This window comes from Dioscorea cayenensis, chromosome 19 (genome assembly GCF_009730915.1).
Source record: "Dioscorea cayenensis subsp. rotundata cultivar TDr96_F1 chromosome 19, TDr96_F1_v2_PseudoChromosome.rev07_lg8_w22 25.fasta, whole genome shotgun sequence".
Lineage (NCBI taxonomy): Eukaryota > Viridiplantae > Streptophyta > Magnoliopsida > Dioscoreales > Dioscoreaceae > Dioscorea > Dioscorea cayenensis.
In genome coordinates this window covers 23,224,319-23,238,216 of record NC_052489.1, presented here as the reverse complement: position 1 = coordinate 23,238,216, position 13,898 = coordinate 23,224,319, and the positions used below count along the sequence as shown (strand labels likewise).

General features: G+C 34.3%; 2 protein-coding genes across 2 annotated transcripts; both read right to left on the bottom strand.

The window, feature by feature from the left end:
* Positions 1–1,130: 1,130 nt before the first annotated feature.
* LOC120249521 (subtilisin-like protease SBT1.3) lies at positions 1,131–4,036 on the bottom strand. The gene has a single exon (XM_039258054.1). The coding sequence runs from the start codon at positions 3,563–3,565 to the stop codon at positions 1,259–1,261; it is 2,307 nt and encodes a 768-aa protein (XP_039113988.1). The 5' UTR covers positions 3,566–4,036; the 3' UTR covers positions 1,131–1,258.
* A 1,056-nt stretch (positions 4,037–5,092) lies between these two features.
* On the bottom strand, positions 5,093–7,960 carry LOC120250307 (2-methylene-furan-3-one reductase-like). Its single transcript, XM_039259112.1, has 3 exons — positions 7,762–7,960; positions 5,542–6,028; positions 5,093–5,451 (listed from the first exon to the last, which is right to left on the bottom strand). The coding sequence occupies exons 1-3, from the start codon at positions 7,936–7,938 to the stop codon at positions 5,174–5,176; spliced, it is 942 nt and encodes a 313-aa protein (XP_039115046.1). The 5' UTR covers positions 7,939–7,960; the 3' UTR covers positions 5,093–5,173.
* Between the last annotated feature and the right edge of the window lie 5,938 nt (positions 7,961–13,898).

The window sequence follows — 13,898 nt, the reverse complement described above, 5'->3', positions numbered from 1 at the left end:
CTGTAAGATGGTTGCTCAATGTCCGGACCCGACCACAAAAAATCTCTTCTGATCCGATCGATTTTTTTAGTAACTCACGCAGGCAGTTTAAACACCGACATCCAATACGTTGGCATCGCAGATAACACCAAATTAATCAGCGTAAGACGACCCCCAAGCGATAAGAACCGCCCTTTACAAGGAATAATACATAGCCCACACAAAAAATTAATTGGAGTGTATATTTCAAATATCAAAATCCATGAGAAAATCACTTACTTCTAATGTTATTTTTGTTAGATTTTCAGTGACAATGAATGACCATTAATGAACAACTAATGTAAGATAACATCACTAAATTCACTCAATTGAAAATCATATGAAACATATTGTAAACCAATAAAGATAAAAAAAGTTACCTCTAGAAAATAGAGGAATTTGATTACTTACAATAATACTAAGATCAAGAACAAAGAAGATATCCAGGTTCGTTAAGTTTTTCTTTTCTTTTCAACTTCTTCCATTCATGTACAAAAACATCAAAAATGCATATATCAATCAGCTAACAAAATGCAAGTTCTTTTGGTGGCTTTCAAGCCCAATGGGCTGATTTAGGCATGTTTGAACTTTGAAGAGTGAATTTAAATGGCCCAAATATGGTTAAAAATCCATCTCCTAAATGGCTCAAAATGTCACATCAATATAATTGACAAACCAATTCATCAATTTATGATAAACCAACTTTGGACTAATGAGAGGATGGAGATGGTTACCATTGGGAATGAAAAAAGGATATATATATATATATATGCTGCTAATTTCCCAGTGTACCCCAAAGATGGACACATACATATATTGTTAGCCCTTGGGATGAGCTTTTGGCTGAAGAACATAACATCCTCTGCAATTCAAGACATTCCATCACAATGACTACTTCCGTTTCCTCAGTGCAACCGATATGAAAATTAGATCAGAGTTATGAACTTACAGTGTTGCCATATTGCTGAAAATCCAGTGGACGAAGCTTCAGTTTGATTGATTTTGTCTCTTGTTATGTCATCCCATACAAGCAAACTAAGAACATTGTCATGTTTGTTTGCCTTCAATGGATATTATCATCAAATAAATTAATAATAATAACAATACACAAATGAATCCACATTAGAAACATTGTTTATTTGTGATGGATTGGAGAGAAACAGAGACTTGATAAACATGAAAACTCCGATGACCAGATGGCATGTATATATATATATTTTTTCATCTCTGCCAAAACTGTTTACATGGGTGGCAGCCATGTCAACACAACTGGGCTCCTAACCTTATGAACTCCATCACTCCAAACCAAACCTCCAAATTCTGGTTCCATTTGAGGTTTCCTAGTTTTGAAGATAATCTTGAAGGTCATCTTTTGGTTCTGGTGACTGAAATGCAGGGTATCAGGCTGAACAACAACATCAGCACCTTTGAATGGTGACACTTTCACATGGTACGTTGAAACTGCATGTCCTACATTGGTGACAGTCCGGTGAACCGTCAGCTCCGCCGCATTTTTCTCAGGAAAGACAACAGAGATGGCCGGATAATTCAGGTCCCCGGCGGTAACCAGAGTGCGCCGGCAAGTCCTGTTCATGGTTTTGGTGAAGGCCTTGAGCTGCAATGGAGTTAGTTTCTGAGAACAGAGGAAGTCATAGTAGTCATCAGGGCTGATATCAAACACCAAACCAGGGTCCATGGCTTTGGTCGGATGTATATGGCCGGCCCCATGATCGTAGGGGGATGAAGCTTCGCCGGTGGCCGCGTCTTTAAGAGGACGGTAGGTGTTGTCATGCACGTAAGCAGTGGTCATGAGAGCTGATTTAATGGCGGCCGGGCTCCACTCCGGGTGGCTAGCTTTGATGAGCGCTGCAACGCCTCCGACGTGCGGGCAAGACATGGAGGTGCCGGAGAGGATGTTGAACCCCACCCGCCGGTGATCCGTCGACAAACTCGACGGGCTGGCGAGGCCACTCCATGCAGCGAGGATGTTCACACCGGGAGCCACGATGTCCGGTTTCAAGATCTCCAAGGTAAGCAAGTTGGGTCCTCTGGACGAGAACGCCGCCACCACCGGCGATGGCCGGATCCCCACCTTAGTTCCTTCGAAAGTTAAGGTTGCGGTGGCGCGTGGAGTAGTGGAGCTGTAGTGTTTAATGACTTTCCCGGAGGTCTCACCGACGGCAACGGCTGGGAGGAGGTGAGCATCAGCAACAAGCTCTTCGCCGTTGGCGGCGGTGTTGGCGAGTATCATACCGACACCGCCGGCGTCCTTCACGACTTGTCCCTTTTGAACACGAGGGCTGACACCACGATCACAGATCACGATCTTCCCGGCGACGAGGTGAGGATCTAGAGTTCCTTCAAGACAGAGAGATCTCGGATCAGGGGTGGTGAGGTTACTACCCATGGAAACAAGACGATACTGTTTCCCGACGACCAGATTCCGGCGACCACGGTAGAGAGAAACACCGGTGATGTTCATCCCATTGCCGAGTTTCACCACCGCCGGGAAATCCCTGTCCATAGTGCTCGCCCCGACCGTGGTAATCCACGGCGAGACATTGGTGAGGCTAATTGGATCCGGACCACTGTTCCCAGCCGAGCACGCGACGAACACTCCCATCTCCATCGCGCCAAACGCGGCTATGGACAGGCTATCACGGTAGTACGACGAGACTCCCCCACCGAGCGAGATCGAGAGAACATCAACCCCATCAGCCACCGCGCGGTCCACAGCCGCGAGAATATCCGAGCTGAAACATCCACCAGACCAGCAAACTTTGTACGCCGCGACGCGCGCGCGCGGCGCCATGCCGCGTGCCGTGCCACGCGCGTAGCCGAGTAGGTTGGCACCCGACACGGGCACACCCGTGGCTGTTGCGGCCGTGTGCGTCCCGTGCCCGTCTTGGTCTCTCGGTGACTTAAACTCGTCCTTGTCGTCAATAGCGCCCGTTGAAGCCTCGTAGCCACGGTAGAAGATCCGTGCGCCGATGATCTTTTTGTTGCAGTTCTTTGTAGTGAATCCCCGACCAGTCTCGCAAGCTCCTTTCCATCGTGCCGGCACCGGTCCCATTCCTCTGTCACTGAAGCTTGGACTCTCCGGCCATATCCCAGTGTCGAGCACGCCAACGATCACGTCGTGATCTCGCACTGTTGATGACCAGGCGTTGTTACTCGTCTCTGGTTCAAGTCCGAGGAACTCTGGGCTCCGAGTAGTGTGAAGGTGGTAGACAGTGTCTGGTAGTACCGCCAAGACGCCATGGCTGGTCTCCAGCTCCTCTGCTTCCTTTTCACTCAGCTTAGCAGCAAAGCCATGGAAAGCCGTTTCATAGCTGTAGATGATCGCTTCATCATCACCTTCTTCAGTTGTTTCTCTACTCAAGGACTGGAGAGTGGAGATGTACCACTGGAGATGATGAGTGAAAGTGCTTGGCATTTGAGATCTAGACATGTGAACTATGTATGTCTGTTTAGCAACTGTTGCTACTACTAAAGATATCAACAACAAGAACAACAACAACAACGAGAGACATGATCTTCCAGCCATAGCTGATAGAGAATCAAAAATCAAAGCTAGGAGAAGATGAGATCAAGAGAAGTGGAACATGGTGGTGGTCTTTTAGAGCAGTGCACTGCGTTGGAGGTGCAATAATGGTAGAGGTGGTTGGTAAATGCTTTAATCTCTCTATCTAGGAAACTCTATAAACAATTACAAGATCTTGATAGACATAACTGTTGAAAGAAATTGAGAGATTGGATCTTGCTCCAGGTGTTTAATTAAGCTTGAAACAGCACACACAGACAGTGGTTTATTAAGAGACAAAAGAAGCTGAAACTGTGGCCCTTGTTGGCAATGCAGCCATGGCTTCATCTGCTCACGGGTCAAACCAGCAAACATGACATGGCCTCTCTTTTTTACTATAAATTATAGCCCCTCCAAATAGCTCTCTCATGTCCAGCTAATTGCCCAAAACAAATCAGCCAAGACATATCCGTATACTAGTGTCCAGTTTTGATGACTTAAAAAAAAGCTTGAGATTTTTATAAAGCAACAGAGCCCTGTGTACTCTTGAATCCAACGCTAACATCTATACCCTCATGGAAAAGTACATCAGAATTTTTTTTTTTTTTAATTGGTTTTTATTTATTTATTTATTTTGCTTTTCCACTGCACGGTTTGCCATGTTGAAGAGTGAGTGATGACAACTACCACCTCCTAACTTTAAAGTAGTATTAATGGACACCACCCACGCCCTCTGCTGCCATTTAATGGTTGTGTTACACCGGGCCCCTCTCTGTGTCTGGTTAAGCCATCCCTCCTCTGTTCTATGAAATGACAATGGGTTTATGGCACCGTCTATGGGTGCACTGCCCTCGGTTATTTGCTGCTTCTTGTTTGCTTTTGTTATTCCTTTTCTCTTTACCACTTTTGTAGAAAGAGAGGTGGGATTTTGTTCGTATGATATTAGTAGACATGTGGCATATTTTTTTAGTGTAGATTCTCATATAATTATTCATATGAATGTGATTCCTTCCATAATAATGACCGATATATTCCCTTGAAAGGGGAAATCTAATAATAAAATATCATATTTTAAGGTTGCTTCAAACATTATATTTATAATATAAATTTCATAATATTATTTTTATTTGTGACAAAGCCAAAAAAACAAAACAAAATAATTTTTTTATTTGATATAACTAATTTTTATTTGATAATATTTACAATTGTGGTCACAATCGAATGATTAAAGCAGTTCACTCCCATACAAGAGGTAAAAAGTTTAATTATCTTTCAATATATGAATGACACATAATAATAAAAATATCTAAATATATACATACAATAATAAAAATATTTTATTTTTTTTATTTACAGTAATGATAAAAGTTACTCATGTACTTCTTTATTTGATATTTTTTTATATTTATATTTAAATTTGTGTTTTAATGGTATATATATATATATACATACATATAATTAAGTTTGTAGTAACAACAGATTATCTATTTTATTTTTGTACCAGTATAACGTACATAGCAAAAGTTTAGTATACCAAAAACATGCATGCGCTACTTCATTATACTTCAATTAATACAAGCAGAGTAAATATAAATATACAAGTCTAACCTCAAAGATATATAACAATACTAGCTAACCAAATAAAGGGAAAGAAGTGACTACAACCTTCCCTCTTGCCCTCCCAGTTTCCAAATGTCCAAAAGCACTAATGACATCCTTAAAATGATATGGTCCGGAAGGATCAATCATAGCTTTGATTTTCCCACTCTCCAAGCATGACTTCAGTTTCTCTAGACTTTCCCCTCTTCCTGTCAAGCTTGAATAGATAACCTTAGGATTTGACGGAGGCCATGTTATATCCACCACAGGAGCCTCTTCTTTAGCCACCACAATTGAGTTCTTGCTATCTCCTGTTCATTAAGGAATCAAATCTATATTTGTTTAATATCATAATAATAGCAAACAAAATATGATCATTAATTAAGAGACTAATCACTGACCTATGGTATCATAAACAAAATCAAACTTCTCCTCAATGTCTTGATACTTGGTAGTGGTATAATCCACAACCATATCAGCTCCCAAACTCTTAACAAACTCAACCTTACTGGTGCTACAAGTTGCCACCACTTTAAAAGCACCAAAGTGTTGTTTGGCCAATTGAACAACTAGTGTGCCAACACCACCAGCTCCACCAACAACAAACACACTGTCTCCTTCCTTGAACTTTGCATTCTTGAACCCTTCAATGGCTGTTTGAAGTGCCAGTGGGAGACTTGCAGCTTCTTCAAAGGAAAGTTGGCTAGGTTTCAGTGCAACATGCTGCTCCTCCACTGCCACATACTCTGCAAGTGTTCCTAGTTTTTTCAACTTTTCAGGTTCATTGAAGTTCTGAATATTTCCATACACTTGATCACCTACTTCAAGCTTTGCCACTCTGCTTCCTTTTCCCACCACCACTCCGGCCATGTCGCATCCTGGAACTGCCTGTATATGTATATGAATAGTCTTTCATTAGAGTTGAATAAGCAAACAAAACAAAGGAAGCTTAAATATATTTCAATATATATATATATATATATGTATGTATATATAACAGAATTCTAAAGTCATATATGTAAACATTTTTATAATCTAATTTGGATAAATAAATTTTTTTATGTTTAATCAATAATTGATTAGTTGTTGAGAATCACATGGACATAATGTGACAAAGATTTCATAAGTGCAAAATCTTCCAACGACGGCATATACTTCAACTTTTTGGCAATTGAAAAAAATAATTTCTTTCTAATACAAATATCATGGTTTTTCTTGTAGCTATCTCTTAAAAGCAATGTTTGCATTAATATATATATATATATATAATCTCATATCACATATTCAGGATAGTCCTATATATTGGGTCAGAATATTTGCATTTTAGCAAATTAGATTTACTAATTTTAATAATCATAATTATGTTCATTAACAAAGTGTAATATAATTCAAAAATTAAATGTTTATATATGTGTGAGCCCCCAGTGTAATATTTATAAGGGAGACTAATGTAATATTTTACATATTAGTTCTTCTATCAATAAATGTTATATATAAGAAGTTATGATTAGACCATGAATAATAACAGTGTTGATCTAAATTTATGTGTGTTTCTTTTTAGTTATATTAGACATAAAATAATTTTAAAACATTTATAATAAGTAGTTATATGTTTTTATATAATAAAATATTTTCAAAATTAATCAGCCTATTTTTCATCTAATATATAATGAACACAGTCTAGAAAGTTGTCCTATAATAAGAGCGATATATATTATATACATCTTTTTTTTTAGAATGACTGCTAACTTCATGTATTCATTATCACCTACTATCTCCCAATGTCTATATAAAATTTTTAATTAGGCATCACCGGTTAACTATATTAAAGTACTATAATTTATACATAAGATTTAATAATACCTCAAATAATAAAACCTTCTATAAATCGATTGACACATTTTTTGCATAGTAGTATCTAGTTTAAAAGTTCTATAATGGTTTAGTTTAATATCCACCATACAAAGAATGGAGGAAAGAAGAACATTTATTAATTACAAATAGTCACAATTTTACTATGAGTATCCAATTTAATGAATAAAACATACTACTCTATGGCATATAACTTTATAATATGTGACAACCAATAATAAATATAAAATTATATTTTATCTAATTATAAGTCAAAAACTATTTAAGTTTATAAGACAAGAGTTTAGAAAATCATGTCTTAGTTTAATTATTATTATCATTTATTTGATTTATGAACGATACAACCTAAAAATAAAATATATCATTAAATATGATAAATATAATACCGATAATTATGTATGTAATAAAATAAAAACTATTTTATTATTAAATAAAAATAAAAAATTGATTTTATAAAAGCATAGTAGATTTTCCATACACTGATTTCAACATTTCATATAATAATAATAATAATAAAGCATACAAATTAATTGCACTCTTTTGAAACATAATTTTATAGTTCATTTAGTATATATAGCTGTTACACTCATAAATTTGACTGACCCACTAATTAAAATATTGTTTTTATGATTTTTTTTGTCTGCTATGGTCTGAAACTCATTAATTATTGGATTTCTTTACAATATTATTTATATCTCGTAATTTTATTTATTTTTCAATATATATACACACATTAAAAAAAAACTCACTGGAAGGCCGGAAGGGAAGATGGCAAGCTGGCGTCTCTTGGAATCAATTGTATTCAAAGCAGCAGCTCTAACTTGAACCAAGAGTTGATCATCTTCAAGCGTAGTAGGGATTGGTATTTCTCCCAATTTTAACACTTCTTTGGGCCCATATTCTTCATAAACCCAGGCTTTCTGCATCTCTGATTTCTTTCTCTAGCTATAAAACTTTAACGAAATCAACCATTAATTTCATGAATTATGTATATATATATATATATATTCAAGCATCAAGATATAGCAAGACTGTTAGATAAACGAATTTTTCAAACTCATTAATTACAAATAGTGGCCCACACATCACAGATGAAGTAGGAACCGCATGAAATATTGAAGTAGGACCCACATGTATGACATCGTTTTATCTGGTATATCAATTTATGTTAATGTCACTTTTTGAGTTTTCATATGTCCGTAAAAATTATAATCCAAGATACATTGTTAGCAATTGGAAAGTGACTAGAGTTTAGATAATCAAAACTTATCCCACTCTACGACTCATTTTGGGTGCGGACACACACACACACATATATATATATATATAAATGGGTTGTGCAATATCACCCAGTGAAATAATTCCTCTAATAAAGATTCGAAGAACTCTCACCACTTTGTACGTTACACAAAAAACTAATAATACCTCTAAATACTTGAACCAAATGACTTTAGCGTTTTAGTTTGTGAAATAGACATGGCATTTAAATAAATAAATTAATCAATAAATAAGCTTGTAGGAGTATTCTTTTTAAATAACCCTAATCCCCTCCCCCAAGCGCACATACACACAAAATAATAGAAAGAAAAAAAAAAACTCAGTAAAAACATAAACATCGTATACATAAAACCTCGGTGCCAATAAAAACATGTTTAGATAAATTTTTCATTGATGTTTAGATGTTAAGATCTTATTTTGTTTTATTTGTACTTATCTATATATATAAGTATTTTGTACAAATTTTTCATTCGCATTTTTCTCGGGGCCCACAGGTTGTGTCCGGACCCGTGGGCCCTGTGACGCAACAACCACTGTAACAACCAGAGGAGGGACACCCACGCCGCTAAACCCTTGAGTCACCGCAAGGCTAACCAAATTACCATGGATTAAACAATACTGAACATAATTTACAAGTTCAAGATATACAAATAAGGAACACAAAGGTACACAAGGGAAGCAAACACTCTAGTGGATCCATAGTCTTGATACAATGAGTTCATGCACAACAATATACATACAAAGGATTTAAAAGTGAAGAAAGACAAGAAAGGTATGCTTAGCACTCCGTCTCACCGTAATGCCACTAGATGCTAAAATTTGGAAAGAAAGGAAAGGGTGAGTAATCTAGGTCACTTGATGAGAGGGTTAGCACAATTCTAGAAAAATATGAAAACCAGAAGAAGAAATAACAATGCTCAAGCTTTTACGAAAGAAATACAACAATTGAAAATGTTACAACATTTTACATAACATAAACATGTAGGTGAAGACCATAAGATCATAAATAAATCACTTGATTCACAAAAGAGTTCACATTAAGAAATCATCTTCAAGAATAATACGAGTTTTAAAACATTAAACCATAAAACTCGTCATAGAACTCATTCTTTTCTCTTCAAAAGAAAACAATGAATCAATGCAAGAATAGTATAACATAAGAAGCATGAGCTCTCAAATACCAATTTTTCATCTCGATTCTTGCATTCATGGTCTAGAAAACCCTCTAAACTTTCGTCTAGTCGCGGCTAGGTTCAAAGCCATCAAGGTTCTTATGCCCTTGACCTTGGCCCATCGGTTCACCATATAATAACTCTAGTTCCCCAATGACCATCCAATCAGAGTTATAAACCTCTTTCTGAATTGGACAAAAAAGATTAGCGGTCTTACACGCCACCTCAAAAGCCTGGCCATGAAGACCAGCTACTACAGTAGGATGTTACCATCCACATAATGCAATACATGTATACCTTATCAAAGAGTTTATAACTAGGACAACATTAAAATAACAAGAATCTCTACACCATAAAGGGTCTTTAGTGGCTTTTATATTGTGGCATTTTTAACAAATGCTGCTATATTTATGGTTTTTGCAACATTTTTCCATAAACACCGCTAAAATCATAATTTAGCTGTGTTTATTAACAAATGGCACTACGGTACTTCAATTTAGTGTCATTTGGAAGTAAAACGCCGCAAAAATTCTTGATATTTTTGAATTTTAAATTTATAAAATTTATATTTAGCTACGCTTTTTTTGAAAAAGCTTAACTTAAATCCACTATAATTTTTTTAGAAATGAATTAAACGTGAAACAAGGAAGAAGAATGTTCAATGATTCCATTAGATCGAAGGAATAAATACCATCCAAGCACTCCTCTCAAGTTCTAACTGCAATAAGCAAGAAGAAGAACGAGATTCAAGCTTTATTCTAAGCTCACAATCTAACCCTAGCTTCATCCAGCCTTCCAAGCAATGAAGAAGACAGGAGAGAGTGAGAGCTTACCTTGAGCAAAGAGGGATTAATCTTCAAGCACCACTAGCAAGACTAAAAGATCGACCAAACCAACCCTTAATATTCCAAAGAATAGCATTAGATGAGAATAGGAGAGGATGAGAGAGTGAGGGAGAAGAAACTCAAGAAAAAGGCACTCAAAAAGGCTAAAAAAGACACCCCACGCCCGTGTGCGGCCTGGTGTACGACCCGCGCAGGAGGTCGCACACCCACCAAATCGTGGTGTGCGGCTTGTGCACAGCCCGCACAAACTTTGTGCAGCATGTACACAACCCACATACAGTTTTTGGACTCTCGCAACACAATCCACACACTCCAAAAAGCTCGGTAAGCTGTACCCAGGAAAAAAACAAGAAGAACTCGATTAAAACATCCAGTCAACACACAAGAAAAGACCGAAATCTCGCACTCTACACAAGAAAGAAAACCGAAATACCACACATATATATATATATATATAATATTTTATTAATATAAATAAATCACAAATTTTCAATAATGAGTTATAGAGGGATTCTAATCTTAAATTTTGGAGGAAATAAAATGCCACTCTAATCTTAAATTTTGGAGGAAATAAAATGCCACTCTAAATATTCGAAGATAAATTTAATAGTTTATTTATATTAAATATTAGATGTTGATATTTTATCCCTTTATAATTTAAAATGTATAAAATTTATTTTTTAATTAAATCTTATATGTTTGAATTCCATCTCACAGTATTATTGTAATTTTATTCTTCATAATCATTTTTAAAATAAAATTAAACATGAAATAGCTTAACTTAAATCCACTATAATTTTTTTAGAAATAATTTAAATTTTGAAATTTAAATGATGCATGGTTAGGGCATTTTTAATAGTTAGATGTCCAAGAGTTTGATGTCTATCTCACTTTATCAATCCATTAACCTCTTCTCATTTAAACTATCTTCTATAATAGAAATATTGTCGTATGGGACATGATTTCATTTCTCATTTAAAGTATTCACAATATACATTTGGTTATAAATATATTTACCTCACAAAAATATTTTATTATTTAATAAAAATAATAAATAATATATTCAAAATAATTTATATTTTCAAAATACATTATTAAAATACCTTTACAAAATCATATGAATTTCTATAAAATAATAAATCATTAATCTTTTAAAAACTATTTAATTCTTAGTTGATAAAAAATGTAAAAATAGTTTGCCAAATTGACAAAAAAAAAATAAGGAACAATTTAATATAAATTAAGAGTGACTATAAATATCACATAATTAATTAGATTATTAATATATAACATAAAGCGTAGAAATATTATAGCGAAGCACTAATTTTCAACTTCATAACTGCTAATAACATAATGATTAGTTTTACAATAGCTAATTTCATAATGGTTAATTCTACAATGGCTAGTTTTATAACATCTAGTTTCTTAATGGATACATTCATAAGTTAAATTACATTGCCTTAAAATTACACATTAATTAAATTACATTAATAATAAAATACATCAATTGCAAATTACATTATAACAAAGTCTTACTAGCGAGAAATATTTAATATTGCGTTTTGGTTTTTATCACAATCCATGTTAAACGGTGATTCTCAAGTTACTATGCATTGATGTGGCTAGCATCCATGGTCAAAATTTGATAATAAGCAACCATCTCAAAAGATTTCTTCAAATTCCACACCTAAGCTAATTTTTTTTTCTTCCATTCTCATAATTCAACCCATCTTTCTTATGTCTTCAACCACATTCTTATTAGTTACATTTGGCTTCCCCATTGACTTTGCTTTTACTTTTGCTTTGCGGCTTTCTAATTGATCAAACAAACTTCAACTTTATTGTCATATGTATCGAGACTTGTTTTTGCATTAGATAAAGAGGTGTAGGCATCGTTTTCATTGATCTTTGGTTTCTTTGAAGACCTACAAACATAAGTAAATCTTGGATCATCTTTTAACAACACAAAAAAATGCTTTGTGAAAGAAATGGTTTTAATTACAATTTTGATAATATAGAGTATGACCAGTCTTCAACTGGTCATTACTCTATTTACTTTGTTGCTCCATAATTTTTTGTGTAATCGGTTGAGCTCATTAACAATCGGAAGCATTCAGAATCAATGTTGCTTACCGCTAGTTATTTTTTTCTTGGACCAAATCATTGATTTTTTTCATTGAAATACTCCGTTAATGATTGCAGTACTAGCTAATGACTACAGTATTATTACTTGAAATTGTAAGCCATGCACTTATAAGCATTTTATCATCTATTTATGCTCCATATATGGTTGATGTTTTTCAACTTGTTCTTCACGCTAATATTATCATGCATTGATTTTTGCATTGGAATGTTGATTTGTCATGCACAAATTAAAAAAAAACCTTGTCGATTTTGAATATTTTGATTAAATTAATATGAAAAATTTTGTGAATTTGAATAATTTTGGAGAATTGAAATTGTTGAGGGTATTGAGAATTTTGCATATTTGATAGAAAAAAGAGTATGATAATTTTTTAAAAATTTGAAAATTGCTTGAATTTGGAATTTGTGAAAGATTGAAAGAGTGTGAAAAAGTGAAGAGGAACGTAAATTTTTTGAGAATGTGGGTGGATTTATAGGCAAAAATTTAAAAATAAAAACTAGGAAAAGAATTATGCAGTTGCATGAAGGGTTTGTTTGTTTGTGTGTATTTGGTTTTACATATAAAACCAAATATTTCACTTTATGAATTTTTTTTTTGTTTGGGTGTATCTGCAAACCCTGATGTAATTGGGATCACATTACAATAGCTTTTTTGGTGTATTTGGTTTTACACACGCCCAAATTGGGAGTAAAACCAAATCCCGGGAGTTGAAAACCAATGTGTGTATATATATATATATATACATACATGCATACATATATAGAAATATATATACACATACACATACATATACATTTATATATTTATATAAACATATATAGGTATTTTTATGCATATACATATACTCATGTATATATATACGTATATGTATATATAGATATAATTATATGTATACATATATATATACATATATACTTATATATGTATATATATACACTCATATCCATATTTGTATATATATACATATACACATATATACATATATGCATATATGCATATATATACTCATATACATATATGCATATATACACACATATACATACATATATACACATGTGTTTTTCAATTCCAGATTTACAAATCCTTCCAAACAAACCTAAAATTTTATGATACAATAATTTCAGTAACATCTAACCAAATACAAAATTTGACTGCACTGTATTTTGAAAACCAAATAATTTCACTTACATTATAATTAGAAATCCACTGCATTTAAAATTATATTCAACCAAATGCTACCGAAATTACAATGGTTTTCATTTAAAATAAATAAATGACAACAATCTTCATTTGAAAAAAAAAATGGATGTATCCCGCATTTGAGTGCTTAGTAGCCACTAAACACTTGTTATTAAGCGCTTGAATTCTATACACACAATGAGCAACAAAACTGCCCCATCAAAGATGCCCTTACGATAAAGCTTGATTTTTTAAAATAAATAAAT